This window comes from Solanum dulcamara, chromosome 8 (assembly GCF_947179165.1).
Source record: "Solanum dulcamara chromosome 8, daSolDulc1.2, whole genome shotgun sequence".
Taxonomy (NCBI): domain Eukaryota; kingdom Viridiplantae; phylum Streptophyta; class Magnoliopsida; order Solanales; family Solanaceae; genus Solanum; species Solanum dulcamara.
The window spans coordinates 78,460,015-78,481,842 of record NC_077244.1 but is presented as its reverse complement, the minus strand read 5'-3'; the positions used below and the strand labels follow the sequence as shown (position 1 = coordinate 78,481,842).

Below are 21,828 nucleotides of genomic sequence, written 5' to 3'. Positions count from 1 at the left end.
CACACTACTATTTAAAAAAAACCAAATAATATCACGAATAATATATTTATTAGATTCTCTAATGCATTCTATCAAAAAAGGGCTGCATATCGATCAGTTCAGTTTGGTTTTGAAATTTACTGGTTTAACATATCGATTTGTAGATATGCTAAATCGTTATAGAATTATTAAGATATTGACTTGTCGGTTATCGATTTATCGGTTATTGATCGTTATAGGTTTAACCACTAAAATTTGACACAAAAAAATCATTGAAAATCACTTAGAAATAAGGTGACAAATCAAATGAACTATGCACATGAGTTGCTAGATTGCATCTTGCTCAAAAACAAACACTAACACATTGTAGAATAACCGAGATTTAGAAACATCCAGAAATAAATGTATAAAATTAAATCTTAAGTCAAAGACTTTATATACCGAATGATGTAAATATAATTTATTAATTTACTATAGGGTTACCGATCAACCTGTTAAGAAAAACTATCAAACCATTAAGAACCGATAATTCGATAATAAAAAAATTAAAACCATTAAATATCAAAACCGCTAAACCAATAATATATTACCGATAAATTAATATTTTTTTTCTAACTCAAACTATCGATTTTGATTCGATTTGAATAGTGGTATACCAAAACCACCAAAAGTGTATAACAGAAGGCAGATAGGAAAGTTTCAAATCACATTTTTTCCCTCACTGCTCACTAGCAGAATCTGTCCACCTACCTGGGCAGTACTACCATCTCATTATCACTATTTTATAAGTTCCCTTCTGTTTGTTCATTTGCCAACTAGCACTACCAGAAACTACACAACACTCCAATTAAAATTTGGCATTAGTTTAATAGTTGTCTGTCATGATATTTATTTGACTGTACATTTTCCTTCTCTCTTTATTTAAGTTTTCCAAAGTATGACTAGTCTTGAATAAGTAAAAGAAAAACAATTTGCGGTATACTGACGGTCAAGTTAGCTAGAACAATATTCTATTGACAACTAGTAGTACCAAAAGCCTCTGTTACTTTATATATATCGTGATTCAATAATTCCAAAATTTCTTTTAATTTAATCAAATAAAAAACGATCTTATATTTACTCTTTTGTAATATAAATATTGTTAAAAATCCTCCGACATAAAAAAAAACATTTTTTTAATCAATGACAAGTAAAAATGGAAACAGCCTAAATCGTAAAAATGAGATTATGAGAGAGCAATACAAATGTTATGGTGTTAGACAAAGCAACTTGAATACTGACCACAAGTATTCAATATTAATAAAATAATTAAAATGCAGTATTAAAGTTATGAAAGAGCAATACAAACTTAGTGGTACTAAGCAAAGAAGAAAATAAATTGATTCAAATACTACATTTATGAAAAATGACCTTGGTGCCTGTCATAACATTTCTTTAGCATTAAATACCTCTAGAAACCACCAAAAAAAAACAAAAAAAACCAAATCCCCCCACCACACTTCAAAAAATTCTTTCAAGAAAGCATCTCATTTCATGGTTATTTCAATATTCAAATCATGAAAATGGGTCCATCTCAAATTCCCAAAACATTCTCTATCCTTTTCCTATTTCTAGCTTCTTCATTCCCCATTCTTGGATTATCATCCAATGAACTCACAAACTTTGTGTATAAAGGCTGTGCTAACCAGAAATTCCAAGACCCATCTGGGGTTTACTCACAAACACTTAACACCCTTTTTGACACTTTGGTTTCTCAATCTTCTTCTAATAAATTCTATAAAACCACCGCCGGTAGTGGCCAGTCAGCAATTTCCGGTCTATTTCAATGCAGAGGCGATCTTTCAAGCGATAACTGTAACCATTGTGTCAGAAAAATCCCCGATATGTCTCGGAAACTGTGTGGTCAATCTATTGCAGCTAGGATTCAGCTTAATGGATGTTATTTGAGGTACGAGATGGTGGGATTTCAGACGATTGGGGCTACTGAGTTGTTGTTCAAGGTTTGCGGGGAAAATCAGGCGAGTGGAGCTGGGTTTGGTGATAGGCTTGATACAGCTTTAGGAGAAATAGCTAAAGGGGTTTCGACTGGGAATAATGGGTTTTACGCAGGTGGGTATCAGTCGGTGTATGTTTTGGGTCAGTGTGAAGGTGATTTGGGAAGTGGGGACTGTGTGAACTGTGTGAAAAATGGTGCTGGCAGAGCTAAAAGTGAGTGTGGGCATTCAATTTCTGCGCAGATTTATCTGCAACAGTGCTACATCAGCTACACTTATTATCCCAATGGTGTGCCCAGTAAATCACTATCTCCCTCAGGTAATAACTTCATATGGTAAATTGATATAGATGATTCATATAGTAGATTATAACTAGTTTGGGATTAAAGTCGTCACTGCTAAAGTTATTGCCAAATGACAAGGAGGTGATGAGTTCGAGACATGGAAATAGCGTCTTGCAGAAATGTAGAGTAAAGTTGCGTATAATACACCTGCACATAACCGGAGGATAAAGTCATAGTGATTAAGTTATTGATTATAAGAAATAGTGAGAAAATCTATTCTGCTCGGATTCTTCAAAATTGCTGTCGCATCAGTGTCACATCCTCCAATAATAAACTACTTTTGGAGGATTGACACGCACCCAACGATTTTTTTTGGAGAGTCCAAACAACATAGTTGAAAATGCAGAAGGAACTGCATATATGTTCATTCTACCCTAAAGACTAGTATTACCTAGTAGCATTCATATTTTCTTTTTCTTTAATGGTTTTCTGAGATCATTTTTGAAGTAGCAAGTAGTAGATTTTTTTGAACTGATCAAATTTTGAATCTTTGAAATATATTTTGTGTTTGATGGTGTGTAGGAACAAGACAGAGTACTCAAAAGACTATTGCTATAGTCTTGGGTGGACTGGTTGGTGTGGGGTTAGGAGTTGCTTGTTTGCTGTTTACAAGATCAGCATTCAAGAAAAAGGGTTATTCTAAGTATGGAGGATAAGGTTAGTATTCCACTGCTTTTGATTATTTTCAAGTGTCCTATGAGTTCCCAAGAATAGTTCAATGCTCAGAATTGTAGTAGTTCTTGATAATTGAAAGATTTGTTTATTGATGTCGTATTCGAGCCAGTTGTGCACACCTCGACTATTTTACTAGTTACATGTTATCGTTTAGACTTACTATCGGAACAAACAAATTTCCCTTTAGCCACTATGAATGGACATAAAAAAAGGAACTCGATAGTTTTTTCCACCCAGGCTTAGACGGATGGAAGAAATCACCTAATATGTTTTGCCTATGCTGAATTTTGAACCCCAGGGCTTCACATGACTTTCATCCTATTTCATTGATCGCCATGCTATAACCTTGATGTTCATTAGTAGAAAGATTTATGTTTGGTATACTTAATGAATGTGTTTATACTGATTAGACTTGATCTTGCAATGTATGTAGGTCACAATAACTAAAAGGAATGACAAAATGGGCAGAGATTTTGAGGTGGCTTTGTAGAAAAGACAGTGTAAAGTTAGGTTGCATGATTGGCCTTATATTTATATACTGTAAAGAAGGAAGTGTGGTGATGAAGGAAAGGAAAATCTTCTTTTTGTGCTTTATTTTGGCTCCAGCTTCCACTATTTTTCTTCTTAACCAAGTTTTGGTTCCCTTTTTCTCTTTAAACTTTTGAAGTGCAAGTAGAAGTAAATAGTGGTGAATTAAATGTAAAGAGCTGTTGTCTCTGTTAGAAAAAGCACTAGGCATTGATTGTAGTAATGTTTCTTTTCTTTTTCCTGAAATCATATGAATGTACATTCACATATGAATTGAATTATGAAAAAAAGTTATGGATAGTGCAATTGCTTTTATCAGGGTGTACGCAGAATTTTTCATAAGCAAATAATTTTATATAAAAAAAATGAAGAAAGACCAAATTAACTTAACATCTTATATGAAAATAAAACACAATTCAACCATATTATTACATCTCTAAATAAATGAGACGTTTATCATAAATAATATTAAATAATTACAGCAATAATTAAACATGAATGTAGCTATGGTCCATTGGTTTACTTATCTGTCGCCTCATATACTATTGTGGATTCAATCCCTGCACAGAATTATCCTTTTTAAAATGACAGAATTGACTTTAAAAAATAGCAAAATTAGGATACACTGGGGCTCGATTTGCCAACCTCTTGTGAAGGCTACATCTGTGTTTCTTTTTTTTTTCGACGAATGGTGTTCCGTGACACCGCTTCCACTAATGTGTATCCATCCATAGCTTTTGTACCAAAGTGTCAAAATTGATGAGTTCACAAAAAGTAAAATACTAAGAAAAAAACAAATAGTTTTTTTTTTCAAGAGTAAAGTGAAGATGTTGGGGTCCTGTTTTGATTTGTTTTTTCCCCTTTAAATGGACATTTTACTTGTACTAATCCATCATGTTGATGGTGGCTCTTTGTTTTTCCCTTTTTCTTCTTTTCCAACAAAAGAAACTCGTTCAAGAATTTTTCTTATAGCTATTTGCCTTCACAATTAAGTAAGAGAAGATGGCCAGTTGAATTTATGTATTGTTCAATAACAACTGTAGTTAAAGAATAATTATACCATCTATCAACTATAATGGAGGCACCGGTAAGCCAAATTTAGAGGCGTTTGGACAATAGCTAATTGAAGTCGGAAAAAAATAATTAGAAGATACTGAAGTTCACCATTTGTTTTTATTGAAATATTATTTATGGTCAAGGGTTGAAAATATGTTTAAATGATTTTATTCCTTGAAATGAAAAATGATCTATTATCCCTTGCTCTCGAAGAAAACTTCAAAGGCCATAAACGCTGAAAAGTTTAGTTCATACTAGCAGTAGGATAAAGAAAAGATAGCGTTAATAAACAAGTGCACGTTACCACCAAAGATTGTGCTGGCATGATTTACACTCCATCTTTAATCAAAAATCTCGAAATTATGGAGCCATCTTTGGTGGAAAGCCCTTTAATCCCCAAAGTGGGACTTGCTGACGCAAATTTAGATTAGTCAAGCCCCAAAATGAATACCAGACACCTAATGAAGAACAAAAGAAAAAAAAAAGTACACCATGACAAGGAAGCAGGACCAGCAAGAACTAAAGAGATACAAAGAACAAGTTGTTGCAATTTTAGCTTCTGAATTAATTCACCTCCATAAATCTATAATGGGTTCCCAATTCCCATCTACATCAAACTTAATTCTTCCCACAAGCGCATCTTTCTTTTCCTACTTCCGAATTTTGTTTCAAATTTTCCCTTTCTCCAAGACTTTGCTTAATAGTAAACCCTGGTCTCTTGTGATTTTTACTCGCTTTATTGACTGTTAACCCACACATTCATGTGTCTTCGAGAATTCATCTTTTCAAGGAATCCTTGTTAACATTAATCTACGCCACTTCCCTTAACATTCGTGCCATTAAATTGTCTTATCTTCACTTAATCGGCTTATGCTATCATTATTTCTTCTCTCAGCATTGCACCTAGTTCTAATCCACTCTTATCTCCCTCAGTCTGTAAGCTCTGTGATTGTCCAGACTAATGGCCTTCGATAGCTCAATTTCCTATGGGGTGAAGACAACAATGAGGAAGAGGAAGACGAGGACAACATTGATAATGAAGCAGACCATGCTTTTATGCACAATAACACAGTGAAATAGGAGATGAGCTAATGTTAAAAGTGGCAGAGGATAGAGGAGAGATGTATCTCACCCGAGGCCTTGGGATTGCTGATGTTGGGGCTGTTGATCACACTGCATAGAGATCAGACAGATCTAAGATTTTAAGAAGGCAAGTGCAAAATATCACTATATTCTCACCCTTGGCATCACTCTCCAAAATTACAAGTACTGCCTCTAGAATTGCAGGGCAAAAAGAAAGTAAAAGCAGTACACTAACACACACCTTTAACTACAGGAGAAAGATGGGGAAAATCTCTCTCAAAACGCTCGGGGGTGGGGGGAAGAGAACCAACAACAATATAATCTCTTCCACAAGAAGACAATACCATCAAAAATATAAAAGTTATCTAGTAACTACGCTTCTTATTGATCCTCATCTGCAGAATCACAACTTAGTTTGCAAGTTTGGCCTTTGATACTCTAATATCATCATATACCACGGTAGCCATTGCTCTTCACTCTATCATCAGGATTGCTTCCCCTACCAAAAGTTCGCCCGGCAGAACGACCTCCTCTGCCTCTTCCCCTTCCCGATCCTGATCAAGGCATTCAAAGAAGACTATTAGCGAAAAGTAGGTCAAATAAGCATAAACAAACGGTAACAGATACTACACAGTTTTTAAACCGAATGATAGAATATGTTAGTACCTCCTTTATCCGCTATCTACACTCATACAATAGAATTTCACATGAAGCAACCAAGACAGATGCAGAAGCGCAATTTTCAGTTAACAAATTGACCAATCATGAGAAAGAAAAGATGTGCACCCCATAATATACCATACGAAAAAATTCATACCGAGCACCTAAGTTGATGTGACACGGATGCGAGTACCCGACACGAGTGCAAATCCAACCGGTTTCAGCAAAATCTAAATTTTAAGATTCGGTAGTACGGATCCAGGTATGGACACAAGTGCTGGGATTCAGCTAAAAATATTCAAAATTATAAAATAGAGCTATAAAGATATTTCTAAATTTTTAAAGGTCTGCTGGGATTCGGCTAAAAAAAATTCAAAATTATGAAATAGAGCTATAAAGATATTTCTAAATTTTTAAAGGTCTTTTGGGTCATCTTTCCCAAGACCCCAACTTCTTTCAAGCTCTCTCGTTCTTCCCCTCAATAAAGAAAAAGAAAGTCTTCAATTCTTAGTTTCTTTCCGCTTGGCTTGAAACATGAATCAATGAATATTGACCAAGAGGAAAAACTAAAAAGGGGACAAAAGGACTATAATATTGAAGGTATGCCATTTTCCATGTCTTGAAGCTATTTTATCTTTTATTTTGAGAAATCAAAATCTCAATCCCCCCTCCAAATTTGTCCATGGAATCTGGTCAAAGTATTTGATGTGGGTTTGACGGAATCCCACCCACATATCCTACACCCACACTCGTGTCGACACGGGTGCGGCAATAAAAATGAAGAGTCCGCACAACTGAGCTGAGCACAGGGGTATGAAAACAAAAAGAGCCAAGCCATGTGATTATTACCGAGGTTGGTGCAAGACAAATACACCATATCTCATATTGGACTTTGGCCAAGGTCAGTACTACTAGTGAATCCAAAAGTTATAGCACATGCCAATTTTGTATTCCTTTCAGTTTAATTCTATTCTTATCTGTCCCTTCAGTGGGCTCACCTCTTGTTTAACACCTTAACATTCTAATCACTACCTGTAACACCGAGTGGAACAAGCAGTGCAATGTTTTTCTCCCACCAAGAGAGTAAGCAAGTGCTTTTCACCAGCAGGTAACTTGTTCGGAAACTATTATTAAAAATAGTATATGTGCTAAGAGGGAAAACAAGGGTGTTATCATAAGTAAGGGGCATATGAGGTGAATGTTTGAAAATTTTGGAAGACCCAGAAAACTAGCACTGAAGGATGGACATGATGGAGTAGAATTGGTGACGGAATATTGTGGATAGTATGTTTCAACAAAGAAGCTCACTCGGTGAAGAGTCAAATAGGATATACAGAGGTGGTCCCCATTGAATATCTTCTTTAAGCCTCCAAAAATAACACAATTCTGTAAAGAGGTACTTAGCTTGACTTTAGTGCCAAGACCTTTTTGAAATGACTTCCAAAAATGTGAACTAAATTGAGTACCTCTATCCGATATAATCAACAAAGGAACACCATGAAGTTTCACAAGTTCATGAATGTACAACTTAGCATAGTCTTTGGCACCATAAAAAGTTTTGACCGGTAGAAAATGTGCCAATTTGGTCATTCGGTCCACAATGACCCAAATAGAATCATGTTGTCTTCTAGTAACTCTACCCACCGACACTTAGGCAGATAAGAATAAATCACCTACTGTTTTCTGTCTATGCTGGAATTCGAACCATGCTCTCCAAGGTTTGCACCCACTTCACTGACTACTAAGCCACACTCGTGGTGCCTCTTGACATAGATACACTTACGTCAAGCAGATGAGACATTCTATGCTTCACATGCTTCCCACTCAATGAAAACTGAACAATCATTTTTTGAATTCAAAAATTGGCCTCCCAATTCAAAAGTAACGAGGAATATTTCCTACCCAGGCTCACTTCAGAAAAAATGGACTAACAAATGAAGTTAAATGTCAAGAGAAACAAATATGTCAAAAAATTCAAGAACAATAGTCATTAATTTGATCAAAACGACTTGAAAAATACACATGATAACCAACATAAGAATAAGATCAAGATGTTTAAAATTGGAATCAATTTTTAGGCACATACTTCCTCCACGAGAAATGCTACTGCTGGTTGGTCTCCTTTCCTCAATGTAGACTTGCCTTCCAGCCAACTGTATTGGTGATGCCTACGCAAGTAGAAAACAAAAAAATGTATGATCTACTAGACATAAAGAGGGTTCATATGACATATGAAGACAATTCCTGAATGTGAACTTATGGCAATAATCTTAACAAATATATCTTAACACAAATAACAAAAGGCAGTTCGAGGCAAAGAAGAGTATCTTTGATTCTTCATATAGTAAGCATGTCAAATTCAATGAGATGAAGATGTTATAACTCGGGACAACAAACTTCAGCTTCAATATGTCTCAAGTGAACATCTTTCACATGATTTGCCACATCTACTAATGGCTCACAACAAGATCATATCCATGAAAAACAAGAACATTATAGAAATTGACAGATGACCTAAAACATTTCAAATATGAATTATTTAAATGCTGTAATTTTATGCTTAAACAAAAGGCCAACATTAAAGATAAAGCGAACAATTATGAAGAGTCACATCAAGGGATAAGGTAAAACAAAATAAGTCACATAGAGCAATTTAAAAAGTTGACCAATTTACTTACTTCCCCCATCCCATTTTATGTGGTACCCTTGCCTTTAGTCCGTCCCCAAAAGAATGTCACCTTATTATAATTAGAAACAATTTAACTTCGAAATTCCCCTTTTAGCCTTAATGAAATGATTTATAGTCACACAAATATCTAAGAATTGTTTCACACCACAAGTTTCAAAAGTCTTTCCTTTTTTCTTAAAACACCATGCCAAGTCAAATGGTGCCACATAAAATGGGACAAAGGGAGTATTAAAAAAGAAATTGACTAATCATAGTTTCAAACTTAGTGAGGTTCAAACCTTGATTGCATTTTGGACACCTTGGACTTCTTCAAACTCAACAAAGGCATAACAAATGCCAACATCCTGTTAATCCATTGAAATCCAAACATTAGCATGCATACACAACAAGGCACAGGATAAGGAGATCATCAAGTATACTAACCTTGCGGTTTCTTAAGAATACTCCATCTTGATTGATCTTCCCGAAGTTCTTAAACTCTAGCAAAATATCGAGAGAAGATACAGTAGTTGGCAAATTCCTCACATAGACAGATTTTGATTCCCCTGGGGAAGGCAAAAGAAAGTCAAATCAAGCTAAATACTAAGAATGCTAAATCACATTCTATCACTGCTGGGACTCAGATGTTGTAATTATTAACAATAATGATGCCCTAATATGCAGTGAACTTGTATTACCTTCTGGAGAAAATCCTTCATCTGCCAGGTCAAGGCTGGCTTCTGGCGTGGCTGGGGACATGGAGATTGACTGTTCAACAGGAGGTTGCCACTCCGACACGGGTGTTGCACTCTTGGTATAAGATGGCTGGATACGGACTGACGGTGCAGGTCCTTTTGGAGCTCTTAACTATCAATTGCAACGAGTTATTTTCCAGATCATAAACCAAACTCGGAAAATGTTGCAGCATTTCCCAAGTGAAATAAGACGATGTGACAAGACCTATGATCTCACTTGTTTTGTTTATGAAACTGTTTCCTTTTTTTTTCTTTTCAGTGAGTCAGTTTATTATTTTCTTTTTTCTGTGGAAGGGGAAGACAGAGTCAGTTCCTTTTTTTATTTTTCAAAATTCTCTCTTTTATTGGGAAAAAGAGAGAGAGGGGGGCGGGGGGGCGTTGCTTATCGATACATATCAATGTCCAATCTGGCGCTTTATGAACAGAAATCAAGAACAGGAGGCCATTGGAAACACTCTACATATACTAGGCCTACAGTTACTCTTTAGTCTTTACCACTACATTTCTCATCTAAAGATGTGTGCCCAATATACCCACCAATACTTCAAACTGATCCAGAGGGCATATAATAGACAAGTTGCTCTTCAAACTAACGTATTTTTTTTATAACCATTGTGGCCGGACCAACTTGTGCGCACCTCGACTAATTCCACGGAGTACAAGTCACCTCCCACCAAGCCTAGAACAGATGGGAAGAAATCACCTAGTGTTTTCTCTCTGATGGGATTTGAACCTGAGACCTCATGTTGTTGTTCAAACTAATGTATTAAAGCTCCTAACATTTAACATTGATACACTTATCTAGTAGGGTTAAATGACCATAACAGGAACTATTACTCGTGCATAACGGAACGCAAGTGGATCAAGTCGTAAGGTGAACAAAATATGGATACACTTACAATGGAAGCATAACTAAGCTTTGAAGGCTCTCCAGCAGGTTCTTCTGCAGCAGGCTCAGGCTCTGGCACGACCTCGACCACATTATTTGGAAAAGAAGTCTCCTCTTCGAATGACCTTACTTGAGCAGTTTCTTCCCCCAAATGAGTCTCCTCTGGAACATCAGCCTCAGTCTCTGCCTCATCTTGCTCATACTCAGACTCATACTCAGCCTCAGCCTCATATAGGTTCTCGTGATCATGCTCTGGATAACTGTACTCTTCAACAACATCATTTCCTTGTATATTAACTGAATTTACATATTCAGTCGCCTCCACCTCTAAGGCATAGTCATGAGCTGCTAAAATAATTGTAATGAGATGAGTCATATGCTTAAATCGTCATGTATCAAATATGCTTTTGGAAAGCTTGCAAAATATCTGAGAGAGAAAGTTATGCACAAAGGGACATGCAACTGAACCAGCATAAAGGACACACAGTTCTCCCCTACCACACCCTTCGTACAGAAAAGGGAAAGAAAAGGGAGCACCACAGTTTCCAATGAAAACTCAAAAAGGTAATGCTGGTTCCAAATAACTCTTGGTACAGTGTAAGGGAACTTTAGCCCTCTAATACACAGCAAAGAGAACCATAACGGGGCATTACTGAGAGCAAGAAGTTCTTTCCATCCTCGACATTTTCCATTATCAATACAACAGATAGGAAACTAAGGTCACTGAAAAGTCTTGCATGTTTAACATTCTATACATGCCAGATGTAACAATACCTGGTGGCTCTGTAAGAGGATTAGAGGAAGTTGGTTGAGCATCAAGATTGTTCTGTGAACCTACTGATGCTTGAACTAGTTCACTCCGCACCTCATTAACAAAATGAAAGACATCATTCAGAACAAAGTAACCCTTCTCCTGAGGAGCAAGTAAAAACGTTTGCACAAAGTTCCTCCACCCATTGAAATCCTTCAGCTTGACAGAACCAGAGACCACAACAAGAACACCACCATTCCAAGATTCAAGAGAATTTATCGTCTTGACCTTAATTCCAGAGAAACTCATTGACATGATTAGAGTATGGATTTGCTGCAGTGAATACATACACATGATAAGACACAACAACAAAAACACAAGTTGCACTTTTCCAAACAAGGAAATAAGGTTAACTAGAAACTGAATAGAGTAATACTCATAAGCAACAATTAGCTACTTTCAACAATAAAATCAAATAGGACAGCAGTTCTCTGTCATATCAGAGAATCAGAATCCTCATTACTTTCTTCACAATTTTAGTAAGCAAGAATCTAATAGGAAATATGTATAACTCTAGTGCAGCCCATTTTCACTAGGTAGAAAGGAAGGCTTGTTGTGTCAGATCTTCAACCAAAATAGATGATGAACAGTACAACTCTGTAAAAACATCTACAAGAATTCTTAGGGAAAAAACAGGAGATCCACATGTCAGTTACATTCCAACTTCTGAGGCAGAGGAATGGTGTAAAAAAGCTTGTAGACAGTCCTATATTGGTTGGGAGAAGTGTAGTTATTAAGTTATTATTCAATCACATTTATGCCAGTTAGAGTATGTCAGTGAATGAATCTAGAGAACCCTAATTTTCCCTAAAGGACGAATTATTTTGTATTGGAAAGAGAGCTCCAATAGAGTCATGGAAAGAGACTTCAGATGGCTGATGCCAACTAGTGCAGGATTAGACAGAGTTGATTCATCAATTTAGACAATAGCACAATGTCAGAAATAAATAATACATAAGATGGTGGCACTCTCTAGAGGTATTCAACGAAAATCGTTCACACATTTGCAGCCACCTATGATAAAAGGTAGACTATCAGCAGATAAGATCTAAATGCTTAAACACTTCATTTAATTGATGCTGAAACTTAGGATCTCTCATTCACTTTTCTTCTCCATTTCACCCAGGGAAGATGGAGGAACCTACATTCTACGGGCTTATCATTGGTAGCCAACCACTGAAGAAGGCACCAACTTAAACCCAAAAGCCTTCAAGCAAGATCTAGACATCAAGGTGGGATTATGGATGAAGTGCATCATTTCATCATTGGCAATCTGCACAATGCATTTCTCTCTTCACTTCGTGCACGCATTTAGAGTTATTAATAGAATTATATGGAATATAGAATCTATTGAATGACAAAAGAGAAATCAAGCAAATGCAGAGATAACTGCAAACAAGATTATGCATATTAGCTGTTATTTTCTGTGAGTTTAGAGAACCACTAGCTTCCAAAAGCTCCTAATTTGCCTTAAGAAGACAAATAATTTACTAGTCGTGCCCGTGGAATAATATCTCAATCAATGATTCAAAATAAGATCTGTGCATTGACACTTTCCTGAAATCAGAACTGATGGAGGATGAGAGAAAAAGGGATAAAAATTCCCAATCAATAAAGTGATGGCCCTTCCCCTGGTTTTCGATGTAAAAAATTATCAATCTATGGAAGTGCTCTCCTTCTCACCAGCACTTTCCTTTTAAGTGTTGGGTATATAGAGAATCCATATAACCAACACTATCTAGTTTGGAATTGATGCATATCTAATTGATTTTTTTAGTGATCAACATTTATTGATAGATGGTCTCTGATTTTGACAAATGGACAAAGTACAACAACAAGTGTTTTCCTAAAAGATTAGTATCTTCGTAATCCAATTATTCAACAAACACATAGCCTGTTGGTATGTTTTAAATTTGTCATATATAACTACATTAATACATATCTGGAAACATAACCCAAAATCTAAACTTTCTAGTAAACAAAACAAAAAAAGAGGAGAATCTAACCACAAGAGCAGAAGCCGATTCGTTAGAATCACCATCAACTCGAACAATAGAGCTGGCATCAGTATAAAACTGATGAACATAATCCGGTTGCTGCTGAAGAACCTGATAGTATTGTTGAACAAAGTAGGAACCTACCTGCAAAAACACACGAAACAAACAATACACATTTAAGATCAATCAAAAAGCAACTCAAAAGTTAAACTGCATATCATCAGAAAAACGATGAATTAAAAAACCTGAGTGGCACCGATTGGAGCAGAGTATGAGCTCGCCATTGTTGTACACACTCAAAAACCCTAGATCAGGAACTTTAGGGTTCACAAAAAAGGCAAATTACTGTTCCAATTCGTAGGAAAAGGTAATTTATATTATATATATTATACAACACAGTAGGAGTACCGAATCTCCTTTATTAAATAGGAGAATTATTACACAGTATTGAATTGGGGAAAAAAAGGAAAGAGGAATTTGGGAGGTTTAAGGAGATTCTAAGAATCGAAGAGACAGAGTGAATTGGCAATTTTGTCGGAGTGGCATTTGTGTCATTGTATTTTCTTTTAGACAATTTAAACTTTTTTTTTCCGGATATAATATATTTATCTATATTTTCTTTAGGGAAATTTTCATAAAAATATAATTACCTAACCCAAAACTTATATTACAAAACTTAAGCGTAAGACTCAATTTAATATACATTCGTATATAACAATATACAACTCTTTCATTAATTTTTTAACAAAAATATTTAAAAACTTGACAAACAATTTTATATCACCAACATAAAATACTATAAAGTTACAAGAGGTATTTATACACCACACCATATACAATTTCATATATCATTATACAAATTGAAATTTCGTTAAATTTCATCCACTAGTTTTCTCTGAAACAACAGATGGAATCTTCTGATGGAAAAGTAGATCTAGTGATGACCTATCACGACTCACAATAGAATTATGAAATAGAAAAAAAACAAAAAACGATCATTTAAAAAAAAATAGTGAACTTACAGAACACATAAAGCCCACACTAGAAAAAACACAATAAATGACGGATTAGGGGGGAAAAACAAGAAATAAACTACTTAGGACATATTTGGATGGGCTTATGACTTATAAGCATGAGTCATAGAAATGCATTGACTTATTTTTTTTATTTTAGCTTAAAAGTAAATGCTTAAAAATATTTTTTTTATTTTACTCAAATACTTCAAAAGTACTTAAAAATTACCTAGACTTTAATAAAGCATTTAAAATAAATTAATTCAAACAAGCTCTTAGAATTACAAACTATAGTGTAGAAAATATGAAAAACACGACATGCTTATTGTTTAAAGGAAACCCACTAATGTCGAAAACTAGTGTTCCAATCGGTTTGGAAGATTCCGTGAAGGGGAAGAGGAAAGATAGAGATCAAAAAGTCGTTGTCGTCGGGATGCTTGGAATCGTGGCTCTTTGAATTAGTAAATGATGAGATTCTAGACTTCAATGTAATAAAGTGTGTAAAAAATTTCAGCAATACGTCTAAAATCTAAAACCTTTAAGAGTTTGAATAATATTCAATGAGAATTACGATGAAGAAAATATTAATCTTTATATTAGCTTGTTCATCCTCTAGTATAATAAACGCTGATTTTGATGATTTTGTCTTCAAGTTTTTCTCTATTTAAATCGCGCAAAGAGACCCACTTCAGTCCACCTGTTCAAGCAACCCTTGTTGGATATTAATCCACCTACCATTGAAGAGACAACATTTATGACGTGATCAGTAAATATAACATATTTGTCATAAGTGTATGATTATTATTTTTCGATTAGATACCATTGAAAATTTGATTTATATTATAAAAATAACCTTTATCGTTCATTTGAACTCAACTTAAAAAAATGAATAATGAACTAGGAAAAAAATAATACAAGAAATACACTATTTAAAGTATACTAGAAAGAAATACTAACATATTACTAGGTAGATCTGTTACTCTAATCATCTTTAAAAATTTTCTTTCGGCTTGCAAATTGTTACTAAAATGTATTGTCTACTCATCTCAGTAGTGTTGGAAATCTTACGAAAAATACTTCACCACGATATATTGTAAGGAATTCACCAACGCTCGAGTCATGTCAAAAAACATCGTCCTTAAGAATATTTCAATCGATATTAATGTATCCCAAAATTCAATAAGCTTTTCTAGTATAAAACTGACAAAGATTTATTTAAAATAAAATCCAGCACTCAAAAAATTCATTTAAAAGAAAATTCAGCACTCAAAAATTTTTTAAAAAAAGATAATTTGATTCCTTTTCCCGCTCCATCTATTGAAAACTAAGACTTTATAAATTTATAGGTTGAGAAAAAATAAATAGGCAAAGGACCACAAATCAAGTTTTACTGCTTTGATGAAAAAAATTTTATCTAATGGTATTTCAAATAAATTCAAATAAAAATATTTTAAAACATTCTTTTAAGATACAATATTTATTTCTTCAACAAGTAGTGCTCCGAACTATTTTTTTTATTCGTTTCAACAAATGATTCTCCGAACTACTATTCTATTTTTTATAGTGATTCGGCCTCGCAAGTATTTTCTCTACAACCCAATTTTCTTTTTCATTTCTTTTTCATCAAAAGATATTGGAGTGTCAACATCATATCTAACATTTTTTCAATTTTACTGCTCAAAATTTCAATAACATATTAACTTGTTGTGTTCATCCAACTCTTTAACATCAATAACTAACCTGACTCATTAAAATTAGTAGCTCAGAGCCTTAGTAGAAAATTCGGTGCCTATTTCATACTTGTTGTTTATAATATTAACTTTTTTAAAAGGCACTTGAAGCATATCATATAGTAATATTACATTTATATAAGAATTGATTCAAATTAATAAGATGTTAGCTATGTGTTTATAATACATTACCTAGAATATTATTGCAAAAGATTTTATTTACTAATATAAAGTTTTAATTAATTTAACTCAAAGTTCTAAAATATTTAAGTGGACACTCTTTCTTTCTTTCTCCTTTTTATTTATTATTTTATTTTTGACAAACTTCAATGTTATCTAAGAAAAAATAAATTCATTAAAAATAATATTAATTTTTTTGTGCGCTCAAATTTTGAGAGCCCAAGGCTTTACTAGCTTCTCCCTTGAACCGCCCATTGATCGATAATATCGCAAGTATCCAAGATATTCCTCTTCGTGCATCAAATCATGTTCTTCTCCCAATATGATTGGCTCGAATTCGAGATCTCTAGTTAAGGTAAAACAGTTTCATCACTGTACCACAAATCATATTCATCGAAGAGAAAAAGGGTTGTATTCTTTTAGGAAGCAAAATTTTGGGTCTTTTTTTTTAAAAAATGAAAGAAAGAAACTTGAATAAGCAAGGAAATTCTGATCTATATTTTATTAGTAGACAAGTTTTCTTTTTAATAAATTTATTGCAAAATCCATGAGTTCTCAAAACAATTGGCATTTGTAAAATTACTAAATAGGAGCAATTTTCTATTTATTTTTTATGTGTATTTTGTTATCCTAAATTCTTTCATTGTTCAATACTCTATTTGATTATTATTTATCTTTTTATCAATAAATTATACTAAAAATATTTGGAACTAAGACGATGCAAATTAAAAGCTTAATCAAATGTTTGGAACTAAGAGGATGAAACTTTGGTGCTAATACAATAGAGTAATAGAATCCTAATTATTAAATTTTCGGAACTAAGACAATGAAACTTTGGTGCTACTACAATAGAGTAATAGATTCAACTTACGTACTCTATACTGACAGTATAAAGAATTTTTACACTATCAATATATGCTTAACATGTTGTAGCACGTAACCTGCGTGTTCATAAAAATAGCCACAGCCTTCACTTCTTTGATGCCCATGCAACTGAAATAGGACTTCTAACTTTCTGGTATTTATTTCTGGAGTTGATCCACATCAATTGTCCTTCTGCAAAGTTTCTCCTTTGAGTCCCAGTTCTCTTCCTTGATATAAACCAAACTCTGTAACTTAACCTTTGATTAACACGTTTAAATATCAGACGTTGCGGTTTAACTCTCACTTTAACTCCTTCTGGTGCCACAATTTCAACTGAGTAGACTGAATTAGGACTCCCTACATTTGTCACTCTTCTTGTGATCATTTTTCTTGTCTTTCCCGCCTTAAAGTTTACGGAAATAGAAGGGTAATTGAGGCTAAAACCCCTGTTTTTCTGTAAAACATCGTGGCAGCTAACGTTCTTGTGAGTAATGCTAAAGATTTCTGAGTATTTGTAACCAATAGTGCAAAGGTGAGTGATATAGTCATTTGCACTAATGTCATATATCAATCCGGGATCATCGGATCTTCCAGGATTTACATGTCCAGCTCCTATAGCGAAAAGTCCAGCTGGTGTGTCACCATCCATGATTGGTTTTCCTTGGTGATTCGTTGTGTCTGCAGTTGTCATTAGCGCGGATTTGATTGCAGCTGGTGACCATTTAGGATGAATTGAATGGAGCAGTGCAGCAATTCCACTAACATGAGGACAAGCCATTGAAGTTCCTGATAAGACTGTGAAGTTTACTCTTCTTGAATCCTCGGCCAGGCCACTAGGGCCTAGATTTTGCGGCCAAGCAGCGATAATGTTGACACCTGGAGCACAGGTGGATTCAAGATTCTAAGTTCTTTGAAGATATAAGTTAAAAACACAACATTATACTAATTATGAATTATTTTTTTCACATTTATATAAATGAAGCACCCCGTGTTCATGCATGGTCCGGTGAAGGGCCTCACCCTAAAGGGTGTGATGTAGGCAGTCTAACCTGCTGCTTGCATCAGTGACTGATTCCACGGTTCAAACACATGACCTATAGGTCACACGGGAGACAACTTTATAGTTGCTCCAAGCCTCCGTTCCTTCACACACACAAATAAAGAACGGTGGGTTAAAGAAAAAACTGACCAGGAGCAATCAAATCAGGTTTGAGAATTGAAGGATCAGTAAAACTTGGACCCCTTGAAGAAAATTGTGCTACAGAAGGTGCACTAGATTTTCCTATAACTGTTCCTCCAAATATGATTCGAGCTGTTGGTTTTCGCGTTGAGTTCATGTAGCTTTGCAACTGAATTGATTCATCGAAACCAACCAATGTTGCTGGAAGGACATGTACATCTACAGAATCTTCCTCCATATTTACTGCTGCATTTGCTAGGATCATGGCAACACCACCTGATTCTTTAACAACTTGACCTTTCTCTGCTCTTCCATTAACTCCACGATCACAAACAACGATTTTTCCACGGACTTTTGCTCTTGGAAGAGACCCTCTTAAGCAAAATTCACTTCCATCAGCACCATCGTTGAGATAAACAAGCTCAAGAACATTCTGAGAATTATGAACTTGCTTCCCGGGGTACAAAGATTCTCCATACACATATTTGCCATTACCTGCTGGAAAATATGAATGAGGGACACAAATAATTTAGGCTTGAAACATGTTAAATAATGCTTTCCTTAAAGAAATATCGTTTAAGAAACAAAATGTATCATTACCTAGCTGAATTATTGCTGGAAATTTCCTGTCCAGTGTGCTAGCACCAATAGTGGCAATCCAAGGAGCCTCATTTGCTACTGAACTTAGAACTGGACCATTATTTCCTGCAGCACATATAACTGAAATTCCACGCTCCATAGCTCGAAAACTGCCAATAGCAATAGTATCTTCATAAAGTGGAACAGGGAAACCACCAAGTGATAGCGACAATATGTCTACTCCATCTCTAATAGCTACATCCATGGCTGCAAGTATATCTGAACTATAACAACCACTAGACCAGCAAACTTTGTATATCGCGATATGAGCACCAGGGGCCATCCCTCTTGCCTCCCCTGCTCCATTTCCAAGCACACTCGCCATTGGAACAGGAGCTCCCCCTGCAGTAGATGCTGTATGTGTGCCATGGCCTTGAGAATCTCGAGGCGATACATATTCCTCCACAAAATCTATTGATTTTGATGCCCTTGATGCCATCATGTGTCCTATGTGGAAGAACCTTGCACCAATAAGCTTGCGATTGCAACTTGAAGAATTGAAGTTTTTTCCTTCTTGGCAGGTACCTTTCCATTTCTTTGGAATAGGAGGCATTCCATGATCAACAAAACTTGGACTTTCTGGCCATATTCCAGTATCAAGAACTCCAATGATCGTGCCTCGACCAAATCCAGACTTTAACCAAGTACCTTATTAGGAAAAAAAAGATATAAAGACAGTAAAAAAGTAAGAAGAAAGGCTCCAAGAGGCGAAAACAACTTCCCTTAAGATACAACAACAAATCAACTATATATTGCAAATTGACTTAACCAAATAGCTAGAGAGTTGAAAGAAGGCTATTGACAAACATGTCCCTTTAATTTAAAACTTAAAAATTCAAGTGTCAAAATGAAATACATAGAAAATAATATATCTAGTGGCTGAGTTAAAGAGAACCAATGGGGTTCATTTAAATCCCCTTCGTTGAATTTTTTTTACAAAGAAAACAAGGTAAAGACAAATCCTTTTAGTTATATATGAACTATTGAATCACATTGACATAAGAAATGATTTTAGTGCAGTTATAAAGGGCTTTAAAGAATTGTCTTTATTCACAAGTTTAAATCCTATGTGTGACACTCGAGTATTTTTTCAAATCACCTTATATGAATTTCTGACTCCGCCACTCTAGTCTTTTGACAAATAAAGCCTTATAACTCATTTTTCCCTCCGCTTTATATATACATTACAAACTATGTAACATACCTTCCTTTGTAGGACTTAGTCCTAAGAACTTATAAGAATAAGTTGTCTGAACCTCAAGCTTCCTCTCCGGATATATCGATAAAACATTATTCGATTTCTTCAGTGTCTTTAGCTCATTTTCAGATAGAAGAGCTGCAAAACCTTCAAATGCAGAATGGTAAGAGTACAAAAGGCGAGAACTCGAGTTTTCGCCTGAGGAAATGAAATTTTCAAGAAATGAAAGGTGCCATTGAAGTTTAGAACTAAAAGGGGTTCTTGTTGATGCATATTGTGGATGTAATTGTACTATATAAGTTTGCAAATTCTGAGCTTGTAGCAGGGGAATGAAACAAAGTAGGAAACAGAGAAAATAAAATTGGAAATTGAGTTCCATTGAATTATATATTTGGAGTAGAATAATGCATGTTTCTTGAAATAATTTGATGGGGTATTTAAAGGGGTTGAAGAAAATTCAAAATTGGAATTGTGAGATATGTTTGTGAAACAAAAGAAGAAACTCGTGAGATTTAAGAGCTCCTCTTCACGAGGTGTTGATCAAGATTTCAAAAAGTCCAGAAACATTCCCAAGCTCTGTAGTTTTTTTTTGTTTGCCATATGTTGCACCGTACCAGCATACGAGCTTTGACTAAATTCAAATTCGCGACGAGAATTTCTAGGGTAATTCTGAGTTAATTCGAATTTGCAACACATTGAAATTGTAACTAAATTCAAATTCAGGACAAAAATTTCTAGGTAGTTCTAACTAAATTCGAATTTGCAACTAGAATTCCCAGAGGTAAAGCTTGAAGTCATATCTTAAATTTGAGAGTCTAGTTATAGATAAATGAATACTTATCAATCCTATCCTACGATCCTTGTTGGTATTAAATTTGTAGTATAGTGGAAAGAAATTTTTAGAACGTGAAGATTTTGTTCATTTAATACTTTCATTGTTTAAAAAATTAACGGAAAAGGGTCAAATATATCCTGTACTATTGAAAATAGTTTAAATATACCCTCGTTATATTTTTGGCTAAATATACCCCTCTTGTTATACTTTCGGTTCAAATATACCCCTCTCATTATACTTTGGTACAAATTCGCCCTTAATTTTAACGGAATAACACTTGAAAAGCTCAAAATTAAATAATTCATTTCCAATTTTAAAATATTTAATTTGTTTAGGAATAAATAAAATTTTCAAGTACTAATTTGAGTTTTTTTTCCTTAAAAATGACAATACAGAATGCATTGCATAATTTTAAGTACTAATACATGAAACTTTTAAATACTAATTTGAGTCTTTTTTTCTTACAAAATGATAAGACATAAAATGATTTTGCAGCATTTTCTGTTTTATCATTTTGTAAGAAAAAAAGGACTCAAATTAATACTTAGAAATTTCATAGAGTAGTATTGTATTGTCAAGATCATTTTCTATCTTACATTTTGTAAGGAAAAAAAGACTCAAATTAGTACTTAAAAATTTTATGTATTAGTACTGTATTGTCATTTCTAAGAACAAGAAAACTCCAATTAGTACTTGAAAATTTTATTTATTCCTAGGGACGTCAAATGGTCGGGTTGGGTTGGAATTGAG

General features: G+C 34.6%; 3 protein-coding genes across 5 annotated transcripts; 1 reads left to right on the top strand and 2 right to left on the bottom strand.

Moving 5' to 3' along the window:
* Positions 1-1,384: 1,384 nt before the first annotated feature.
* Positions 1,385-3,820, top strand: LOC129901393 (plasmodesmata-located protein 3-like). Its single transcript, XM_055976543.1, has 3 exons — positions 1,385-2,292; positions 2,840-2,974; positions 3,426-3,820. Exons 1-2 carry the CDS (start codon positions 1,536-1,538, stop codon positions 2,971-2,973), a joined length of 891 nt encoding a protein of 296 aa, XP_055832518.1. The 5' UTR covers positions 1,385-1,535; the 3' UTR covers position 2,974; positions 3,426-3,820.
* A 2,016-nt stretch (positions 3,821-5,836) lies between these two features.
* Positions 5,837-13,962, bottom strand: LOC129900280 (nuclear transport factor 2). 2 transcript variants are annotated; one of them, XM_055975214.1, is made up of 9 exons: positions 13,685-13,962; positions 13,449-13,583; positions 11,406-11,715; positions 10,642-10,979; positions 9,686-9,854; positions 9,432-9,553; positions 9,287-9,352; positions 8,406-8,487; positions 5,837-6,213 (listed from the first exon to the last, which is right to left on the bottom strand). In XM_055975214.1, exons 1-9 carry the CDS (start codon positions 13,721-13,723, stop codon positions 6,107-6,109), a joined length of 1,368 nt encoding a protein of 455 aa, XP_055831189.1. In that variant the 5' UTR covers positions 13,724-13,962; the 3' UTR covers positions 5,837-6,106. The 2 variants fall into 2 exon arrangements, with proteins under 2 accessions (XP_055831189.1, XP_055831191.1); XM_055975216.1 differs by having other exon boundaries at positions 10,642-10,976; positions 13,685-13,959.
* A 3,149-nt stretch (positions 13,963-17,111) lies between these two features.
* LOC129900298 (subtilisin-like protease SBT1.2) lies at positions 17,112-20,657 on the bottom strand. 2 transcript variants are annotated; one of them, XM_055975235.1, is made up of 4 exons: positions 20,250-20,657; positions 19,007-19,693; positions 18,416-18,901; positions 17,112-18,102 (listed from the first exon to the last, which is right to left on the bottom strand). In XM_055975235.1, exons 1-4 carry the CDS (start codon positions 20,620-20,622, stop codon positions 17,333-17,335), a joined length of 2,316 nt encoding a protein of 771 aa, XP_055831210.1. In that variant the 5' UTR covers positions 20,623-20,657; the 3' UTR covers positions 17,112-17,332. The 2 variants fall into 2 exon arrangements, with proteins under 2 accessions (XP_055831210.1, XP_055831209.1); XM_055975234.1 differs by having other exon boundaries at positions 18,416-18,904; positions 20,250-20,634.
* Between the last annotated feature and the right edge of the window lie 1,171 nt (positions 20,658-21,828).

Bases quoted from the DNA above. Each gene is read 5' to 3' on its own strand.
- LOC129900298 (XM_055975234.1), bottom strand. From the start codon at position 20,622: ATGGAACTCAATTTCCAATTTTATTTTCTCTGTTTCCTACTTTGTTTC. The intron at 18,905-19,006 runs GTAATGATACAT...CATATTTTCCAG, and splicing joins TCCAGCAATAATTCAGCTAG to CAGGTAATGGCAAATATGTG. The intron at 18,103-18,415 runs GTCAGTTTTTTC...CCTGTGCTCCAG, and splicing joins ACCTGATTTGATTGCTCCTG to GTGTCAACATTATCGCTGCT.
- LOC129901393 (XM_055976543.1), top strand. From the start codon at position 1,536: ATGAAAATGGGTCCATCTCAAATTCCCAAAACATTCTCTATCCTTTTC. The intron at 2,293-2,839 runs GTAATAACTTCA...GATGGTGTGTAG, and splicing joins TAAATCACTATCTCCCTCAG to GAACAAGACAGAGTACTCAA.
- LOC129900280 (XM_055975214.1), bottom strand. From the start codon at position 13,723: ATGGCGAGCTCATACTCTGCTCCAATCGGTGCCACTCAG. The intron at 10,980-11,405 runs GTATTGTTACAT...CAATTATTTTAG, and splicing joins TCCTCTTACAGAGCCACCAG to CAGCTCATGACTATGCCTTA. The intron at 9,855-10,641 runs GTAAGTGTATCC...TGCAATTGATAG, and splicing joins AGCTTAGTTATGCTTCCATT to TTAAGAGCTCCAAAAGGACC.